The sequence below is a fragment of the Desmodus rotundus genome, chromosome 11 (assembly GCF_022682495.2).
Source record: "Desmodus rotundus isolate HL8 chromosome 11, HLdesRot8A.1, whole genome shotgun sequence".
Taxonomy (NCBI): Eukaryota; Metazoa; Chordata; class Mammalia; order Chiroptera; family Phyllostomidae; genus Desmodus; species Desmodus rotundus.
In genome coordinates this window covers 176,675-195,529 of record NC_071397.1, presented here as the reverse complement: position 1 = coordinate 195,529, position 18,855 = coordinate 176,675, and the positions used below count along the sequence as shown (strand labels likewise).

At 48.2% G+C, this 18,855-nt stretch overlaps 1 protein-coding gene across 1 annotated transcript; it reads right to left on the bottom strand.

Moving 5' to 3' along the window:
- Positions 1-9,720: 9,720 nt before the first annotated feature.
- LOC112303918 (histone-lysine N-methyltransferase PRDM9-like) lies at positions 9,721-18,424 on the bottom strand. Its single transcript, XM_053914292.1, has 10 exons — positions 18,339-18,424; positions 17,923-18,036; positions 16,842-16,891; positions 14,650-14,806; positions 13,934-14,074; positions 13,465-13,736; positions 12,988-13,055; positions 11,601-11,794; positions 10,214-10,380; positions 9,721-9,809 (listed from the first exon to the last, which is right to left on the bottom strand). The coding sequence occupies exons 1-9, from the start codon at positions 18,403-18,405 to the stop codon at positions 10,316-10,318; spliced, it is 1,128 nt and encodes a 375-aa protein (XP_053770267.1). The 5' UTR covers positions 18,406-18,424; the 3' UTR covers positions 9,721-9,809; positions 10,214-10,315.
- Positions 18,425-18,855: the final 431 nt, after the last annotated feature.

Below are 18,855 nucleotides of genomic sequence, written 5' to 3'. Positions count from 1 at the left end.
GTTCCAGCCTGGCCGCGCAGTCGTGATTCATCAGCAGTGCTCACCAGAAATTGTACATTTGCATGGCCGGTTAGGTCAGTATCCCGAGTTTCTCAGTGGAGAAAAATTTCTGTTCCCTGGAAGACTGCAGAAGGCGCCTGGAAGAGCTCTCTGCTGCTAAAGGTAACAGTGCTGTGGAACGATGGAATGGGAAGTTGCCTGAAAGATAGCAGAGGCCAGTGGAACGGAATGGCGATGACGTTGTGCAGTTAAACTTTTTGGGGAAAATGAAAAGTGTGCCGTTCATTGCATCTTACAGTAAAAAGCTAAGGAACCTTTCAGCCAAGGCAATAGTGGGATGTAGGTTGCCTGTGTCAGTCTCTGCTGCCATCACGTGGGTATTTTTGGGAATGACACTTTAGTGTAGGTCAGCAGGAAAAGTGGTTGATTATACTGGATTATCAGTGACTGTTGATTTTTTTGTTTTTTAAAGACTGTTTTGAGGTACAAGTCTCAGGTCCCAATGTTACTCACCAGTTCCTTGGGACCACTCTGTACGAGCACATCATCTGGACGAGACACGATTTGGGGCTGTCCCATGGGTTCTTTTCTTTGATTATATCTTTAATTATTCTTTGTATGTATAGAAGTTATTTATTTCTCTATGTTATTTATCACATAATTTACTAAGTTGTATCATTTATAATGACTTCAAGTTGATATTGACAAGTTGTCAAGGTAAATAAGATATCATGCAAAAATAAAATTATATTACTTTAGTTGTATAAAACATGGAAGAAAAGTTAAAGCTTGACTAAAACATGAAGACATGAAGAATTTAAAATGTGTTAGTTATAAGTCCATTAGCAATTAAATAATATAGTAACATGAATCTTAGCATTATAAATGAGTCCAGGGCCTGGAGCAACGGTGTTCTAGAAATCAGAAGTATTTTGTAAGTGAAATTGTGCCCCCTGTAGGTTATCTGAGGAACTGGCAATATGGCAAATGTCCACATTTTCAAAGAAGAGAACGTTTGATGGTGAATTCTAGAATCTAAAAGAGTAAGATTACAGATTCTAAGTTATTTTAAGAAACAATTACTGAAGAGTGATTTATGGGCAATGAAAAGAGACAGTGAGCCTCAGTGCTGTGATTTATCACATGTGGTGCAGTCTCTTAAGGTGCCATATCTTCCTTGGCTTGTGAGTTTTCCCAGGTGTCTTCTTAGCCGAGGACATTTGTCCCCAGTCTTTGCAAGATGGCTGGCACTGTTATTATTGTTGTTGTTCTTTAGCTCTCAGCCTCCAGCTGCCTGTCCAGAGAGAGGTGTGCTTTCAGATCCAGGGTGCAAAGTCACATGCTGTTTGTATTCTAATGGACTCTTTATCCTGCTCCATATTGAGGAGGGTTTCTCATGGCTACGGATAATTCTTTCTGTTGGGAGATTTTTCTCTGCATTGTAGGTGCTTATTCGCAGTCCTTACCTCTGTTCAGTGCATGCCAGTAACTCCCACCTTAACCCCACCCTCAGGACAGTCTGAAAGGTGTCCACACAATGTGCCAAATGTCCCCTTGGGGGGAAAGTCAACCTCAGGTGAAAACCACTGATCTTGAAGCTGGATCATCTTTGGAACCTGAGTGATCTGGCCTTGGTAAGAAGTGCTTTTAGTATCATCACACACAAATTATTTTCTAACTCCAATTATGATTTATTTTGGGATGGTTATTTAGAAGTCTATTTCATGATTTATAAATATAAGTACTTTCTAGATATCTGTGTTACTGATTTCTTGATTAATGACAGTGAAAGCAAGAAATATATATATTTCTAAATAAATGTCAGTCCTTTGAAGTTCGTTGGAACTTGCTTTATATCACTCTATGGTCAGTTTTAAAAAAAGTTCCCAGGGTGCTTGGAAAGCATCTGTGGCATATTTGCATTTTGGGGGTGTAGTGAAGTACTTATGCACATTGAATGCAATTTGCTTCTCATGTTATCTTTTTTATGTTTTTACCAATTTTTGTGGGCTGTATTGGTTCTGAAACAGAACCTGAATTATAGAGGTTTATTAAATCTCCTATTATGAATATTAATTTGTGTATTTTTCCATGCAGCTCTGTTCTATATAACTTTGAATTTATGTTATTAAGTGAATAAAAATTTGGAACTATATGGTGAATTGAACTTACTGATATGAAGTACTCCTCTTTATTTGTAGTAGTGTTCTTTTTTTTTTTATGTTCAAGTCTACTATAGGTTATATCATTTTCATTTGGTTAATGTTCGTGTAGCATATTTTTCCCATTCTTTCACTTTAGATCTCTTGGTATGTTTTAGATAGCTCTCACTGTTTTGTGTTAGTTGTGAGTAGCTATTAAAATCAATTACAGAATTGATTTGGGTGAAAGATGTCATGTAGGGGGCTCAATATTTTTCCCATTCAGTTGTTCCAACACCTTTTATTTATCACAAATATTTTCCCACATATGTAAGGAGATATTTTTATCGTAGAAAATAACCACAGCACCTCACATCATCGCCGTCTCATTTATGCTCTTATGCGTGTGGGGTTTCTGACTCTCTCCTCTGAGTGAGGTTGTCCCGCCTATGCATGTCTTACATTTGGCCATTTTCATTGGCTAATCTGTGTCATACCTGTTGGATTATTAGACCAGCCCAAAGATTCCTGAGGTCACAGGAAAGGTGGTTTCCCCACCACATAAGCAAGCAGTCAGGTGTTTAATATGAGGTGAATTTGGGGAGTACATGTATGTCACCATTTACTTAAGGAAGATTTAACAATTTAAGTAACTTATTCTCAAAACTGAACGATTATGTCAGTGAAATAGGGAACAATGTACTAATGTAGCTTGTGGATATACAACTTCTATTTGAAGTTTCAAAGGTTGCAATGAATGGACAACATTTTGCACTTGGCATGTTGATTTTAAACTGGCTGTTAAGAAAGGGAAGACTGAGAAATTACGTAGGATTGTCATCTCATTTCTTCCTAAGAGGTTTGGTTGCCACAGTTTGGTTTAGGAAGAGAGCGTCAGCACCATCACCTCAGCTTCAGACAGTGATACTCCTAGCAAGAGCCTGTTGACCCTCTTACAATACTCCCTGTGTCGTAAAGTTTTGGGAATTGCCCGACAGAAATTAACCTGCCAGGTATGCTGGCTTTTTTTCTAAATTGCCTGCATGTTCCCCATTTACCTTTGAAATCTAAGACTCTGTTCTTCCATTCTCCAAAATACCCTGTATACCCAATATCACCTCCTTATGTTTGGTATTCATTTGAATATGAATTCCCCTTGCCCATGTGTTTGACCTTGAATACCTCCCGTTAATTAGATTATGTTAATTTGATTGTTATCCCAGCTCTTAGAAGGTATGGCAAAAATAATGTTTTAATTCCCCACAGGTTTTGTGAGCTGGCCGTGTGACAAGCATGGCTGTGACAGTAACTTCTGGAAAGTGCAGCCTCTGAGAGATCATGGGCATCTCCTGGCGAAAGTAAGCATTAATATTATTTTTTGCTCTGTCAGCCTTTTTGGTCTATTTCTGCAGGGTTTGGTATAATTTAGTATTGCCGAGAGTTATTTTCCTCTCTTGTACACTGACATTGGCATGAAAAAGTGTTTCTGAGGCGAGCTGCTCAGACTTAAAGAGTCAGGAATGTTCTTTATGGGCTCCTGGCTCTGTTTACATTGTGAGGACTCGGTTCTGCTCCTGCATCTGGCAGCTGGGCTCCATTGTCCAGCTCCAGCTCTGGAGTCTGGCTGTGGGGTCCTGGTTACACATCTGGGTTCTGTCTCCTGTGTCTGTGTGTCTGGGATCTGGAGTCTCTTATGGTGTGGCTTCATGTCCTGGATTGGCATTTGTTGGTGGTGTTGGTGCAGCTCTTGCTCTAGGGTCTGATGGAACCTGGTGTCCAGGGTTCTCTGTCAGTCTCTGGTGTCGAGTGTCTGGCATTCAAGGTCCATGGTCTGACCTGGGTTGTGGGGACAGTTTGGGATTGGGGCCGGGGTGTGGGGTTCAGCTTTTGGTTCTGGGTCTGCTCCGCGGTCCAGGTTCTGTACTCCAGGGCCTGTGTCCAGGTCCCGAGTCTGTCTGTGGCGTCTGGCATCTGTGAAGTGATGGTCACTGGCTCCAATTCAATGGCAGCAGGAGTTCCGGAGTTGGGGTGTGGGGAAGAAGGAAACTTTATGTAGTGCGAATAGCTCCATTTTGATACTAATGGCTGTGAGTGCAGCAAGGCCGTTAGGAAGCTCAGTATTGTTCCAGGTGAATCATGAAGCAGCACTGTTGTGGGTCAGCCCAATGGTGCTGCTGCTTAGTTGTGAAAGCATCATGGTTGTGAGGGGGCCCTGCAGTGAGGCAGCCCCGGGGCAAGTTCAGACGGGGAGTCAGACGGGGAAAGCTGCGGTGTGCCCGTGTGCGTGCACAGGGAGCACTCACTCGCTGTGCTGTGTGCCTCTGGATTATGGAATCGGGGTGGTTTGATTTTCTGTGTTTCCCAAACTCACTCTTTTAAAACAGTAACTGCACATCATCAGAAGGAAACAGTAACGTCCCATCAAGTACGGGAGTCTGCAAAAGAAGATCTTAAAATGCAAACTCCAAAATGTTAGTTTTCTCCAGGTGATGAGATTAACAATCTCTTACTGTAAAAAAATCATTAAAAAAAAGCTTTCTTTAGTAACTTTTAAGAAGTCTGACATTTGAAGACAGCATCTGTGGGTGACATACGTCCCCAGGGGCGGCTCTCAGAGGCTGGGTCAGGGACTTCCCAGGGCAGTTAGGACCGGGGCAGACCAGGGGCCAGACCAGCGACAGGCGGGGAAGGGTCTAGGTGTCAAGACAAGTCTGCGAATTTCAGAAAGGCCTACCTGACCCCAGCTAGGAAGGCAGTGAGCTGGCCTGTGTTCGTGGCTGACCATTCTGGCGAGTAACCCCGTCAACAGCCCAGCTACAGTCCCCAAGCCAGCCCACATACCCCTTACCTGAGTGGCAGACAATCAGAACATAAACCAGGTGGGACTGGCCATAGCTGCGGTGGCCACTGTAGTGAAGAGTCAAGTGTGTGATGGAGGCGGGTGGCCGTGCCATCTTGTCGCCTCAGCCACTGATTCCTTTTTGCCCAAGGATTCTTGACCTGCCCCATCCAGGTCCATCACAATGTCAGGTGGAGGAGTTGGGAAGCCAGTGGGTGCAGCTGGAGTGGCCTTGGAGGCACCCCAGGTGTTATAGGGACAGGACAGTGACTTCAGCTGCCCATCAAGGGCAAGAGACGCAGAATCCAGCAGATGTCCGGCTGCACTCACTCCTTGGAGCCTTCTCTTCCAAACAAGGATGGTGGCTGCCACACTGATGGGTGGACGGGAGGGGAGTGTAAACACCCAGCTCCCTGCACAAGGTGGTCTGAGACCGTGTGAACTACAGGAGCAAGGCGGAAACAGAAGGGCCTGTTATGACTTAGCTTTGAGAGCCACACACCATTTTCACAGCACAGATCAGCTCGGTTGTGTGAAGGAGGGGCTGTACAAGGGCAGGGGTGACAGCATGTGGATTTGGGGGACACCTTGGAGGCTGGCAGCTACACTAGGAATGTGGTTTGCTGCTGAAGGGGAGGGAGAGGGAACAGACCTCTCTCTACTCATCTGGGATCGCTAAGCCTTCTGGGAGAGCTCCAGGGTCTGTCCTGGTCTGGGGTCATGGTGACCATCACCTGGCAGTTTGTGGTCCCCTCCCCACTGTATGTCAGTGTGGCCCCTCTGGCAGCGTCACACCAGGACTCTGCCCCTCTCCCACGCCCATGCCGAAAGCCACAGAATATTGAGTTTATGGTGTTCTCTCTGGGCTGTGCTGGTGGGGGGAGAAACAGGGAAGGGAAGCAAAACCCAAGACACACACCTTCCTTTAAAAAAGCATAAAAGAGAAAATAGTGGATATTTATTACTAGAATCCATACAGTTCATGCAGACACTCTTCATTCACAAGCCTGGCTCTGGGAGGACAGAAAGGTCATCGTCCAGGTCATGGGACTTGGGTGTCCTCCTTTGGGGAACCCACTCCAGCAGGAACAGGGTGGGTCGTGCTTAGGTCTCCCTCATGCAGGAGAGGGTGTGATGGGGTCCTCACCGATTGTTCGCCATCTCTGTATTGAACTTGGCTCTGGTTCTAAGAAAAGTGTGACCTCTGGGAGCTGTTAGCACCCTCGCTATGATTGTGCAGATGGGGATGTGTACCGTTCTCACCCTGAGTCTTGCTGGACTCCCAGCCATTGGGTCCACGGGAATTTTGTGCTCTTGGGCCATTGTGGACATCATCTGGGAATGGGTGGCCAGGAATGACCACCATTGTGCATGTCCATCATCCCATCAGACTTCACTTCACAAAAGCTTAAAGATGCAGTAAGTACTAATTTCGAGATGGTGTCAGTGGTGCATGAAGCCCTGTGGGGCCCGGGTACGAGGAAAGTGCATCACAGAAACTGCCGTGTTGTGGGCTTCATGAACGCCATACGCAGATGGGGTGCACCTGCCACAGGAGAAACTCGGTTCTTCTTGTCGATGCAGTAAAGGATCACAGATCAGCAAGTGTACTAGCGTGCAAGCAGGGTGTATTTGTGATACGCTCGCATGGACAAGGACAGGCCTTGCCGAGGTGGGGGTGAAAGGCAAGAGCACCAGGTCCCTCGTCCTGAGGACTCATGTATTTGGTGGGATGAGGGAAAAGAAATCACATATTGACTGGTGGGTAAAAGCGGGGCCAGCCTCCACAGGGGCCGTGCCTACCCACACCTAGGTATGTGTGTGGGGGGTCTGTTAGCATGAATCCTTATCTCGCTTCAGACCCCCGTTGGTCATCTTGTAAAGCAGATACATGAGAGTTAAAGTTGAGGCAGTTACCCAGTTACCTAAGGGCTCTTTCTGTAAGCACTGGGGACCCTCTCGTAAAGCAGATAGTGGCCAGAGGAAAGCGATTAGCCAAGTTTGTTTTCTGGGTCCTTCCCTTGAGCGCTGTGGACGCCCTCCCATCTTCTAGGCCTTGGGATGAATAGTTTGAAAGCCTTTGCCAGATAGTGGAAACGATACCTAGAATCTCAATGTGTTGGCGCGGTGTTTCTTGTGATGCTGGAACATCTGGCAATAGAACTGGACCAGGCTCAGGACTGCTGAGTTAGTGGGAGACATGTCTTCCTCGGCCTCCCTGCCCTGGCTTACCGTCTATCCCACCTAACACACCAGTGCAGGGACATACTGTTCCCAGGGTCAGTCCTCAGCAAGGGGTGGGCAAGGGTCTTGCTTCACAGGTCACTCTCAGTAGCACCTGCCTGTGTTGAGGAGGCTCTGAGGGTGCGCGGGCTCAGTGGGAGGGTGGTGACGTAGAGGGAAGCGCATCCCCCACCTCAGGGCCGCTGAGTCTAGGTGGGGAAAGCAGTGGGGTCTGCTCAAAGTCTGAATTTCGCTACAGACCCCTACCCTGTCCTTATCTTCCTCTGTCCAGCACTAAAGACTCGGGACCCATGGGCACTGAAGGCTGTTCAGCAGGACTTGTGATCTCAGCGATCCTCTGTGCTGACTCACTTTGAATGTCAACCCGAAAGGCTGGAGTTCCCATTTCCACTGTACAGACTAGGAAGCAGGCACAGAGAAGTTGAGAATCTTGCCTTACATCACACAGCTGGAGGAGACAGAGCTGAGACTCACACCCACTACAGACTGACATGGAATCTGTATGCTGTGCACCAGGAAACGCTGACCCTGAAGGGGCAGCCAGGAGACTGAGGAAGACCAGGTGCCCAGACTGAGCCAGGCTCAGTCCATGCACAGGCATACGTCCCTCCCTGCCGTTCACCTCTGAGGCCCGGAGGTTGTAGGAAACCAGGAGAAGAGCCATGAGAAGCCAAGGGAGGAGGGTGGGGAGCCTATTAGGAGAAAAGGCCCCACTGCCCAGGAATCCGCGGAATTCCCTTCCTGATAAGTCAAATCCCTCTCTGGGCAGTAACCAAAGTAGACTGACTAAAGACTTATGCATTTGTAGGAGTTGAATTTCTGTGGCTGAGAGAATGAGCTCTTTGTGGCTCTTCTGGAACTCTGCTTTCAGTGATGGGGGTGTGTGTGGAATGAGGGATGTGGGCTTCATATTTGTATGGGGACAAAACTTTTTAGAATAAGATGTCAAAAAACCATGGAAAATGGTGCTGACATCCCCGTAACACTATGGAACTGTTTGTCCATCTCGTCTCTTGTAATGAAACTGAGGGTTTGTTTAACCAGTTACTTCTGTACTAATTACAATCTTGGGGAGAGTACGGGGCCCTAGACTTCCTATGGCTGTTGATACGAGACTTAATGCTAATGACTTACTCAGTCCACTTGCAAACATAGGGCTTCTCCGCTGTGTGTCCTCTGGTGTGTGATGAGACGTGACTGCTGTGTAAATCCTCGCCCACACTCCCTGCAAACATAGGGCTTCTCCCCTGAGTGTGTCCTGTGGTGTGTGATGAGAACTGACTTCCAGGTAAAGCCTTGCCCACACTCCCTACAAACATAGGGCTTCTCCCCTGAGTGTGTCCTCTGGTGTCTGATGAGATGTGACTTGCGTGTAAAGCCTCGCCCACACTCCCTACAAACATAGGGCTTCTCCCCAGAGTGTGACCTCTGGTGTGTGATGAGATGTGACTGCTGTGTAAAGCCTCTCCCACACTCCCTGCAAACATAGGGCTTCTCCCCTGAGTGTGTCCTGTGGTGTGTGATGAGAACTGACTTGCGTGTAAATCCTCGCCCACACTCTTTGCAAACATAGGGCTTCTCCCCTGAGTGTGTCCTCTGGTGTGTGATGAGATGTGACTTGCATGTAAAGCCTCGCCCACACTCCCTGCAAACATAGGGCTTCTCCCCTGAGTGTGTCCTCTGATGTCTGATGAGATGTGACTTGCATGTAAAGCCTCGCCCACACTCCCTGCAAACATAGGGCTTCTCCCCTGAGTGTGCCCTCTGGTGTGCGATGAGATTTGACTTGCATGTAAAGCCTTGCCCACACTCCCTGCAAACATAGGGCTTCTCCCCTGAGTGTGTCCTCTGGTGTATGATGAGATGTGGCTGCCGTGTAAAGCCTCGCCCACACTCCCTGCAAACATGGGGCTTCTCCCCTGAGTGTGTCCTCTGGTGTCTGATGAGATGTGACTTGTGTGTAAAGCCTCGCCCACACTCCCTGCAAACATGGGGCTTCTCCCCTGAGTGTATCCTGTGGTGTGTGATGAGAACTGACTTGCGTGTAAATCCTCGCCCACACTCCCTGCAAACATGGGGCTTCTCCCCTGAGTGTGTCCTCTGGTGTGTGATGAGATGTGACCCATCACTGAAGCTTTGTGAACACCCTCCATGCTCGATGGTTACAGTTCCTGACATTCCTACTTTCACAAACAACTTGCCTGTGTCCTCTGGTCTCTCTATCTGGCCTCTTCGGGGCTCTTCTTCCATCACTCTCTCATGCTCACTGGAGCTCATTTGTTCTTTGGAAGGTTGGAAAAGGGGTCTTGAGATTCTCCTCTGACTGATCCTTTTAAGCAAAGGTTTGGACCTTTCTTTGACTCCTTGACCTTCAGCTTTATCATTCCAGCTGTGAGTACTAGTTTGTTGCTGCTGCTGATTCTGATCCTCTGGGCAGGGTTCCTCTGCTTGGAGGTGTTTTCTTGCAGATGTTCCTGACAGATTCTGAGAGGGGTGGCTGCGTTTCACGTGTTGGCTGAGGAACTTCTGACTGGAGAAGGCCAAAGAGCAGGAGGGACATGGGTGCACCTCTGGCTGTGGTTCCGCTGAAAGAGAAAGGTTTGGTCAGGGCAGATGTTGACGAGAATGCCTGGGCTGCACGACTTGGCTGCTGGTGAGACCTGCCCCATGAGTCTTTCTCACTGTGGTGACAACGCAAGTTCTGTCTCCCACAAAGTGTCCACTCGCAGCCTACTTTCCTTTTTATTTTTATGCAGTGCACCTTCTTCAGAAATCCAGAAAGCCCCCATCAAGGGTCTATTCTAATATTGCCCAAACTAGGGGCTTTCGAGGAGCACGAGAGGCCATTTCACTCCCTGTGCGGATGGGACTGCAGTGACCTTTCCCTTCTATAGGCATCTTCCAAGTCGTGTTAAAGAGCAAACCACAGGCCCCAACCAGGAATTGCTTCTCTGTTTTCCTAAACAGTAAAATAAAATATCTTTCCTACCCTTGCTTGTGTGGCTCAGTGGGTTGAGTGCCAGCCTGCGAAGCAAAGAGTCGCAAGTTTGATTCCCAGTCAGGGCACATGCCTAGGTTGTGGGCCAGGTCCTCAGTAGGGAGCGTGCGAGAGGCAACCACACATTGATGTTTTCCTCTCTTTCTTCCTCTTCCCCTCTAAAAATAAATAAGTAAAATCTTTTAAAATCTGATCTCCATTCCTACCCTCTGTGCTGTGACAAGACCCGAGTGACCCTCAGCCAATTCAACATCCACCTCTTTTCTTCCCTGCACTAGCTGCTCCCTCTGCCTGGGACCCTTTGCCCGCAGGTATTGTTGTAAATGTTATCTCCCGAGAGAGCCCTTCCCGGACCACCTGCCACACCGCACCTCCTCTCACACTGATCCCTAGGCTCTCGTCCTGGATGAGTTTTCTCCAAAGCACTAACCGCTGTGCAGTGTTATATACATGCAAGCACCTGTGCCTGGGCTTCCCTCCTCCACCGTCAGCCCCTCCAGAGCAGTGATTCTCGTCCTCATGTTAATCTGTACTTCCTGGCCCCAGGACCCTGTACGCCAGAGTAGGATCTCACCTGACAATTCACTGAAATGACGAACAAACGTGCCCCACCCGAAGGGTGTGGCTCGGTGGGTTGGGTGTTGTCCCACAAACTGAAAGGCTACAAGTTCGATTCCCAGTCCGGACAAATGCCAGGGTTGTGAGCCAGTTGGGGGTGTGTGAGAAACCACTGAGTAATGTTTCCCTTGCACATTGATGTTTGTCTCCCTCCTTTCCACTCGCTGTAAAAGTAAATCATTTAAAAAATAGGTTTTATTTATTTATTTATTTATTTCAGAGAGGGGGAGGGAGGTGAAAAGAGAGGGAGAGAAACATCAGTGTGTGGTTGCCTCTCGCGTGCCCCTACTGGGGACCTGGCCCGAAACCCAGGCATGTGCCGGTGACCCGTTGGTTCGCAGTCCAGCACTCAATCCACTGAGCAACACCAGCCAGGGCGATCTTTCAAAAATAATCAATGCCTATAGAAAAGGTTTTATTTAGAAGTATGGAGGAAAATTAATAAGAAACAGCTATAAAAGTGTCAGAAAAACTGCTTTGGTGAGAGCTGGTTAGTGCTTGAAAACTTTTTTTCTTTTTTTCGCCTCTCAGCCTTTCAGCACTATATGTGTTTGTGTATTTTGGGCATGAAATATTTTAAAAAGAAAAAACATAAACATTTTGCCTAAGAGTCAAAGGCATATGAATTGTGAATTTCTGAAGCATCTGATTTGAAACTTTACTGACTTTAGAGTGGATTTTACTCTTAGGAGTTGGATCATGAATATTTCTATGGAGAATTCTCTCTTCTCTTTCTGTTTTGAAGAACAGTGGTGCCCACCTCTCCTGGCCACGAGCTCTCTCTTCCACTTGCTGCCCCACTTGCTGCCCAGCTCCTGGCCATACTCGTCCCCGTACCAGACCAGCAGCTCACAGCCCGGCCTGACGACCCGGCAGGTTCGGTAGAAAATCTGCCTGTGGTATTGAAAGGCCACCAGGTTCTGCTCTTCATCATCCCGGGCGCAGTTCACAAACCTGGGATTGAGGTAGATGAAGGGAAAGAAAAGCACAGCGATGCGTTCCCACTACCCGAAAAGCCCTTCCCGGACCACCTGCCACACTGCACCGTCCCCTCCAGCAAAGCAAAGTCCATGTCCAGCTCCTCACTGACTCTTGCGGCCCTCAGGCTCTGGTGTCGCTCACAGCCCCTACTGCTCCCGGGGACCTTCTGTTCAGCATCTGAGCGTCTGTCAGCGTGTCATGTGAACTCCTACCTCCAAGTCCTGCTCGCAGTGCTAATGCTGCCTAATACCATTTTGTAAAACCCAGTTCCAGACTTAACCTCCACCCTGACTGGCCATAATATCCAATGATCTCTGGCTTCTCCAAACTCTAAATCAAGTTGTCTCACACCACAGAACCTGGTGCTTGATCTAGGGCCTGCTTCTAAATTAGCTCACTAATTATTCAGTACTCAGCCCACGTCTGTTTTCTCTTGAGAGGCCTTTCTCCAACCCCCCTACACTTTATTTAGGGTACCGTTCACTTGCCTCCCCAAGGTTACCGTAGAAAATTGGAGGTCTTTTTGTCTTAGTAAAATAAAACAGAACAATAGTAGTTGGTTCCCATTCTGTTATCCATGATAAGAGAGAGCCCCTCTCAGGAAAGGGGCCCGTGACCACTCCTCTGCAGGCCTCAGAGCCCAGCTCTAGTTAGAAGTGAGGCTGGGAGGGTTTGCTGCCCCCCAGGTTTAGGCCGTCCTTGGTTTGTGCTATCCTGACACTGTGCACTTCTTGGAAATTATTAAATGTTTACTTAAATGTTTCTAAAAGCCATTGTTTTATGTCTGTTTGCAAGAAGTCCTCCATAAGGACATGGGTTGTGTGACCTGTTCAAGTAATGTATTCCTTCGTCTAACCTGGAATATAGTGAGTGCTTAATTAATGCTCATTTGATAAATTAAAGTATAATCCAGTGCCCCTGGTGAATCTAGGCTGTTCAAGGTCCTTTCCAGTGCCCCGATTGTGTCTAGCAGAGATGGTTACATTTTGAGGACATATGCGCTACTTTTTTCCTAAGTGTCCCCTGAAATGAAAGAACACTGTATGGAGAAAAAGAGGAAAAGGGATTAAGGGAGACCGCTGAGCGAGGCATGATGAGAAGGAGAGACATATGGGCTTGTGGGGGATGAGAGTCCCCTCTGGCACCCAGAGACCTGTTGACCTCACCTCATCCAGTTGGCCCAGGACTTGTCCTTTCCATCCACATACTCATAGCAGTTTCTCCCCCTGGCGATCTGCATTTCAGAAAAGAAGTTAAAGACCTTTTATTTTTTTTGTGGGGAGGCAATAGAGAAATTATCTTACTCCACTGTCATCAAAGCTCTTTCAGCTTGCATAGGGATTCCACTGCCAGTTGTGACCACACGATATTTTCCTTCCTCATCATCTACACATCCGAGTCTGTCTGTCCAATCAGAGCAGGAGCCCCACAAGGGAGGAGGCACTCCTTTGTGTCTGTACCACTTTGCTCCCACTTACGCTCTGATCCTTAAACAGGAGCTCTGTGTTCATGTGAAGTCCCGTCAGTACACACAGCCAACCATGTTGTCCCTCCATGTCTAGCATGTAGGAGGTGAGGCCCCTCCAGGCCTCAGAAGGAATGTGGGAAGCCAGAGGACAGTGGAAGAGGCAAATATTCCTCACCAGCCAGGAGTATCTGCTCTTGGCTGCCTCTTCATCTTCTGTGATGTGTCCTTCATAAGGGCCAAAGTGCAGACCCACTGGCAAATCAGCTGCCTCATTCCACACTCCAAGCCCAGCCTCAGGGATGCCCGATGGCCCGATTCTCAACCCAGGGGGCAGGGTGAGGGCCGAGTGGTTGGGATGCCCCTTGTCCACTGCACTGTCCTTTACAAATGTAGGGGGCCCATGCACAGCACAGCTGTTGATGAAGAAGTTCTGACACTTCTCACAATCTGGAGGCGAGAGCAACAGGGGTTAGGGAAGGTACAGCGCGTGTTCCTGGACACAAAGAGTTTCAGAGGGCGTCCAGCACTGACATCACTGAGACTCAATGCTGTACTCCAGGTCACTAGAGGGAGGGAATGATTTGGGGACCAAAGGACTAGATGAAATTGTTATATCATAACATGCTTCTTAGTGAGTCACTTACAGAGGTAGTCATCATCCTGGGGCTCGCTGATCTCTTGGTACACATGGCCCTTTCTTTCTCGTAGGCTGTACATCTCCACGTCAATCTCCTTTATCCTGAGTGCTGAGTTGGAGAAGAGCAGGTGAGCGAGGTTGCTGGGGTCTGGAGTGTTAGTTCCCATTTTGTCAATTAACACAATCTCCTCCCATCAAATTATTACCCGTCCTTTTGCATATTCTGGTATTTTACTGTTAACTATTGGTTCAGAAGACTAAGACTCCACACTAACTACAGATGGCTGCTTCAGTTTTAGTTTCTAGATCTTCCCATTACCAGGTGTAACTTGCCAACCTGTAACCATTCATAAAGTATTCATGGAGTGCACATTATGCGTTAGGCCTCGAGCAAAGGCCTGGGCACCCAACACCAATAAAGTGTGGCTGCTATGATCACAGATGCATTTGTTGGACAACTTGCACGTGTCACTTGTTTTAAATGTAACTTAACCTTTCAAACAATACACGAGCGATGTCTCCTTCTCTTCACTTTACACATTAGCATTCAGGAGCTCAGAGAATTTATAGGATTTGCCCACAGCTCCAGTGCTAACTTCAGCCTCAGCTCAGCCGAGCTTAAATCCAGGCCCATCCAAAGTCCGCCCAACAGACCCAGGCCATAGTTATCAGCCCTTCTGTAGGACTGAGAGGAACTAACGTTTCCAAATTATGTTCTCTTACCCGATTGTCGTCTAGTGTGCTGTCCAAAGGCACACGCTTCTCCAGGAGGGGACGCTGGATTCTGGGCCTGCTCTGAGTCACTTGCAGTCATCAAATTTGCTGTTCCTGACAATTCCTTCAAACTGTATTCATTGCTTAATGGCACCCTGGATGTTGCCTTCAGTGTAAGAGTCACATATTACAAAGGTAACATGTATTTAATTTTTTAAGGCCTATGATACATTTTACATGCACGTCTTTAAAACTTCAACCCTTAGAAATACCTAGGGAGTATGAATATTAGAGGGGATAGGGCCAATGTGAGTAGTGAATCCAAGATTAGAACTCATGCCTTATGACTCCTTTCTTTCAACTGTCTCTGTAATATTGAGAGTGGAGGATATTGGGAAGAGAATAAAGAAATAGTTGGCAGAAACATATCTAGACAGTAAATAAAATGGTGATAAAATTTGCAATACCTTGGAAAGAATATTTGTGCTTAGATTAGTTGGTTCCCACCAATTCTGTTTCAATAAGGCTGTATCAGTAGCTAGTTGTCTCCAGCCTCATGATCTATAACATGCTAACTTTCAACGTTATAGTGAACGTGCAATTAAATAATGCTCACCAAAGTGTTCTCTGAATTGTATGATACAGCGTGAATGTGAGGTTACAGTCCTGCCATCAATTTACCCCTCAGCTCTCTCCATATTTCAAATCTCATAGAAATTACCTTCCGTGTTCATTGATCATCTTCTAGTTTAATTTATAATTGTGAATTCATTCATTCAGCAAACATTTGGAGGCCCTCAGGGGCCCTGACCTGGGCCTGTGACCTCTGAGAAGATTTGGGTATGGACCAGCCTCTCAAAGAGCTCACAACGCAGAGGTAGGCAGGCTGAAGAAATGATTCTAAACAGGATGAGAGTGACCTCACTGGAACTCAGAGAAAGAAGCTGTTACGTCACCTTACAGGAAACGGCATTTGAAATCAGTTCCAGACAGACGAGTTTCTGTTGAAGAGTGTGTAACCTATATGAATTCCTTAAGTCATTTTATTATTTGTTCTTTCCCAATCCTCAAACCTGAAGCTCCTCAGGGGTTAGAGATGCTCTTTGATTAAAGCGGGAGGCTGTGATCCTGGACATTCTACATTCTTCTCCATCTGGGACCATCCACTGTGCAAACTGCCTACACTGCATGCCTTCCTCAGTCAGAGGGTCTCAGTGCACCTCTCACGGGAGCACAGCAGAGAAGAACTTCGGCTGAAACCATCAGTCAGACGAATGATGTAATGACATATCGATAAAACAATGCAAACTTTAGAAAACTATGACAGTTTATTTTTCTAATTTTTAAAAGATTTTGTTTATTTTCTTTAGCGAGCGGAAGGGAGGGAGAGAGGGAGAGAAACATCAATGTGAGAGAGAAACATTGATCACTTGCCTCTCACATGCCCCCCAACCGGGAACCTGGCCCACAACCCAGGAATGCGCCCTGACCGGGAATCAAACCGGCGATCTTTCGCTTTGCAGGATGACACCCAACCGAGTCACGCTGGCCAGGGCAAAACCATGAAAGTTGTAATGAGTGTGTAAGTGGTTTAGAGAAGACACTATGGGTTAGATTGCACCACCCCTGACACTGTGATCTTAGACATATAGTCAAACATTTCTGTATCTCTGAAAGCTCACTTTCCTCATCGTAAATGGTGATAGTTATAGTGTGCACCTCATCAGGTTGTTGTAATGTTTAAGTGAATTTATTCACGTAGAATTCTTAAAGTCTGAAACATTGTGAGAATGAAACAACTGGCAGTTACTCTTGTTGCTGTAGTTATTAACTGTTAAGATGATGATGAGCCCTGGCTGGTGTGGCTCAGTGGATCGAGCGTTGCCTGCAGACTGAAAGGTCACCAGTTCCATTCCCCGTCAGGGCACACGCCTGGGTTGTGGACCGGGTCCCCCAACTGGGGGCGTGCGAGAGGCAACTTATTCATGTTTCTCTCCCTCTCTTTCTCCCTCCATTCCTCTCTCTCTAAACAAATCAATAAATAAAATCTTTAAAAAAGATGATAATATCGGACAATGTGTTGAACAGACCAGGAAAGGAAGGCAGCAGTTCCCAGGGTACTTTCTGCATTTTCCTACTCCTACCTGCATTCCTGTATATGAGAGGAATTTTCTTGTCAACAGGATTTGGGAAATACTCACCTTCTGGGGTTCACTCCGTTCCCTTCTGAAGGCCACCCAAGAAGATTTCACTGAAAGATGATGAGAAATCAGTGTTTTGGTTGGTAAATGTTTCCAAAATCTGGAGATTCTTATTAAGGACACAGAATTCTGAACGGGAAGAGTCCGAGAACAATCCAAGGATGGTTAGAATCATTAAGGTCTATGCTTCTGTTGGGGCCATCAACTAATTTCATTAGAAAGATAAAGAAAATAGACAGAGTGCCATCCACACTTCATCCTATGTTCATACAGCATCTATCACATTTATTAGAAATAAAGTGGCCTCTCCTGACAAAAATGTAATAAAAGTGACTGCACAGAAACTCCCTGTCTTTAACACAACCCTTCCTCCGTCCTGCTTTCTTCATTCACACTGGCCTTGTCGGGGCTACGGCACCACGGCCACCTCGTCTGCTTTCTCTGGTCCCCTCCCACCCGGGCACATACTGGCCGTCCGCGGCCTTCCTTAATCATTAGACTCCGGTCAGCACCCACAGTCTGCTGACCACAGAAGCAGAGAATTCCAGGTTAAAGATCGCACCTTGACTTCAGCTGTGTTTCAACCCCACACCCATGGAAGTGGACTGGCCCTACCAAGCGAGCACTCGTGATGCTGGACAGAATGGCACCAGGGCCGACAGCAGGAAAGATACAGTGACCAACCCCTCCCTACCCGGGGCCTCCCCCAAACTCCCGTAATCACCACGGTTAATACCGTGTCCGTCTGTCCCCATGCAGGCCGTGGGCAGCCGGGTGTTGGAACTCTCCTCACCGGCCAGACTGCCTCCCTCTCTTGCAATGACAACTATTCTGAATTGGTTATTTCTTATTCACTTGTATGTTCTTATACATTTACTGCTTATTACTGTATCTATAAATACATGTGATTATGTTGCACACTTGAAAGTTTACACGAATAGCCCCTTACTGTGCAACACAGTTTGGCATTTTGCTTGTTCGCTGGACAAACGAACCCTGTTCCCTGGTTAAGTCCCGAGATGCAGCCTGACCTAAACAGGTCCGTGTCGGCAGGGCGGCTCTGGTTCCTCCTGCCCCTCACCTTGCTGCCTGGGAGTCCACTCTTCATCAGAGTCCTCAGGGTCCTCCTCCTGGAGCTCAGCGGCCGGCCTGCAGCGGTGGTGGCACATGAAAGCTGGTCGCGGGGCCCTGAGACCTGCAAAGAGACAAGACCTTCGTTCTGAAAGCAAAGAGCCTGGAGGAGGAACGAGCCCCAGGAAGCCCGTGTGACTGGCTCCCACGGGATGGGAGAGTCTACGACCAGTTGCTGTGAGCGCTGCCCAGTCAGTGCCGGCTGGCCCTGCTCTGACCCTGCTCCGACCCGAAGGAGCAAATCCCCCTTCGGCGTCATTACCAGTCATTACTGGAGGGAGCTGGAGGGAGCTGCAGGCGGGAGGGAGGGGGCCCCCGAGCCGGAGCCGGAGCCCATCAGGTCACCGGCACCTGCATGCGCACTACCTCGGCTGAGGAGCACATCGAAGTTCCTCTTCAGGTTCCGGTACCAGCCTTTCTCCCAGACACCCATCTCCACCCACTCCTCCCGGGAGTAGAGGGAAACGTCTTTCCAAGCTTCTTCAGCCTGGGGAGGGGAGTGGACGCACCAGTAATTCGGTGGTGCGCGCGTGCGCGGTGGGCCTGCCCTGCCCCGGGTGCAGGGAGCCGGCAGGCCCTCGGTGGTCCTTGTGCCGCAAGCACCGAGCCCTCTAGGTCGTGTCCCGGGTCCCCGAGCGGCTGCGTCCCAGGGGGCCCGCCCGCACTCTGCGCCTTCTCCCGCTTCCTTGACCCGGCCCTGCCACACCGAGCCCCGTCTCTCCCACCAGCGCCCTGCACACGCGCAGCGAGGGTCACCCCCAGGGCCGGGCGTCTGCGGAGCCCTGCATCCCCCCCACACCCCCGCTTCCCGCCGACCCCACAGCCCACCTGAGGCTTCCGCCCCGTCCGCCCCGCTTCTCCCTCGGGGCGCTCCTGCGGGCCC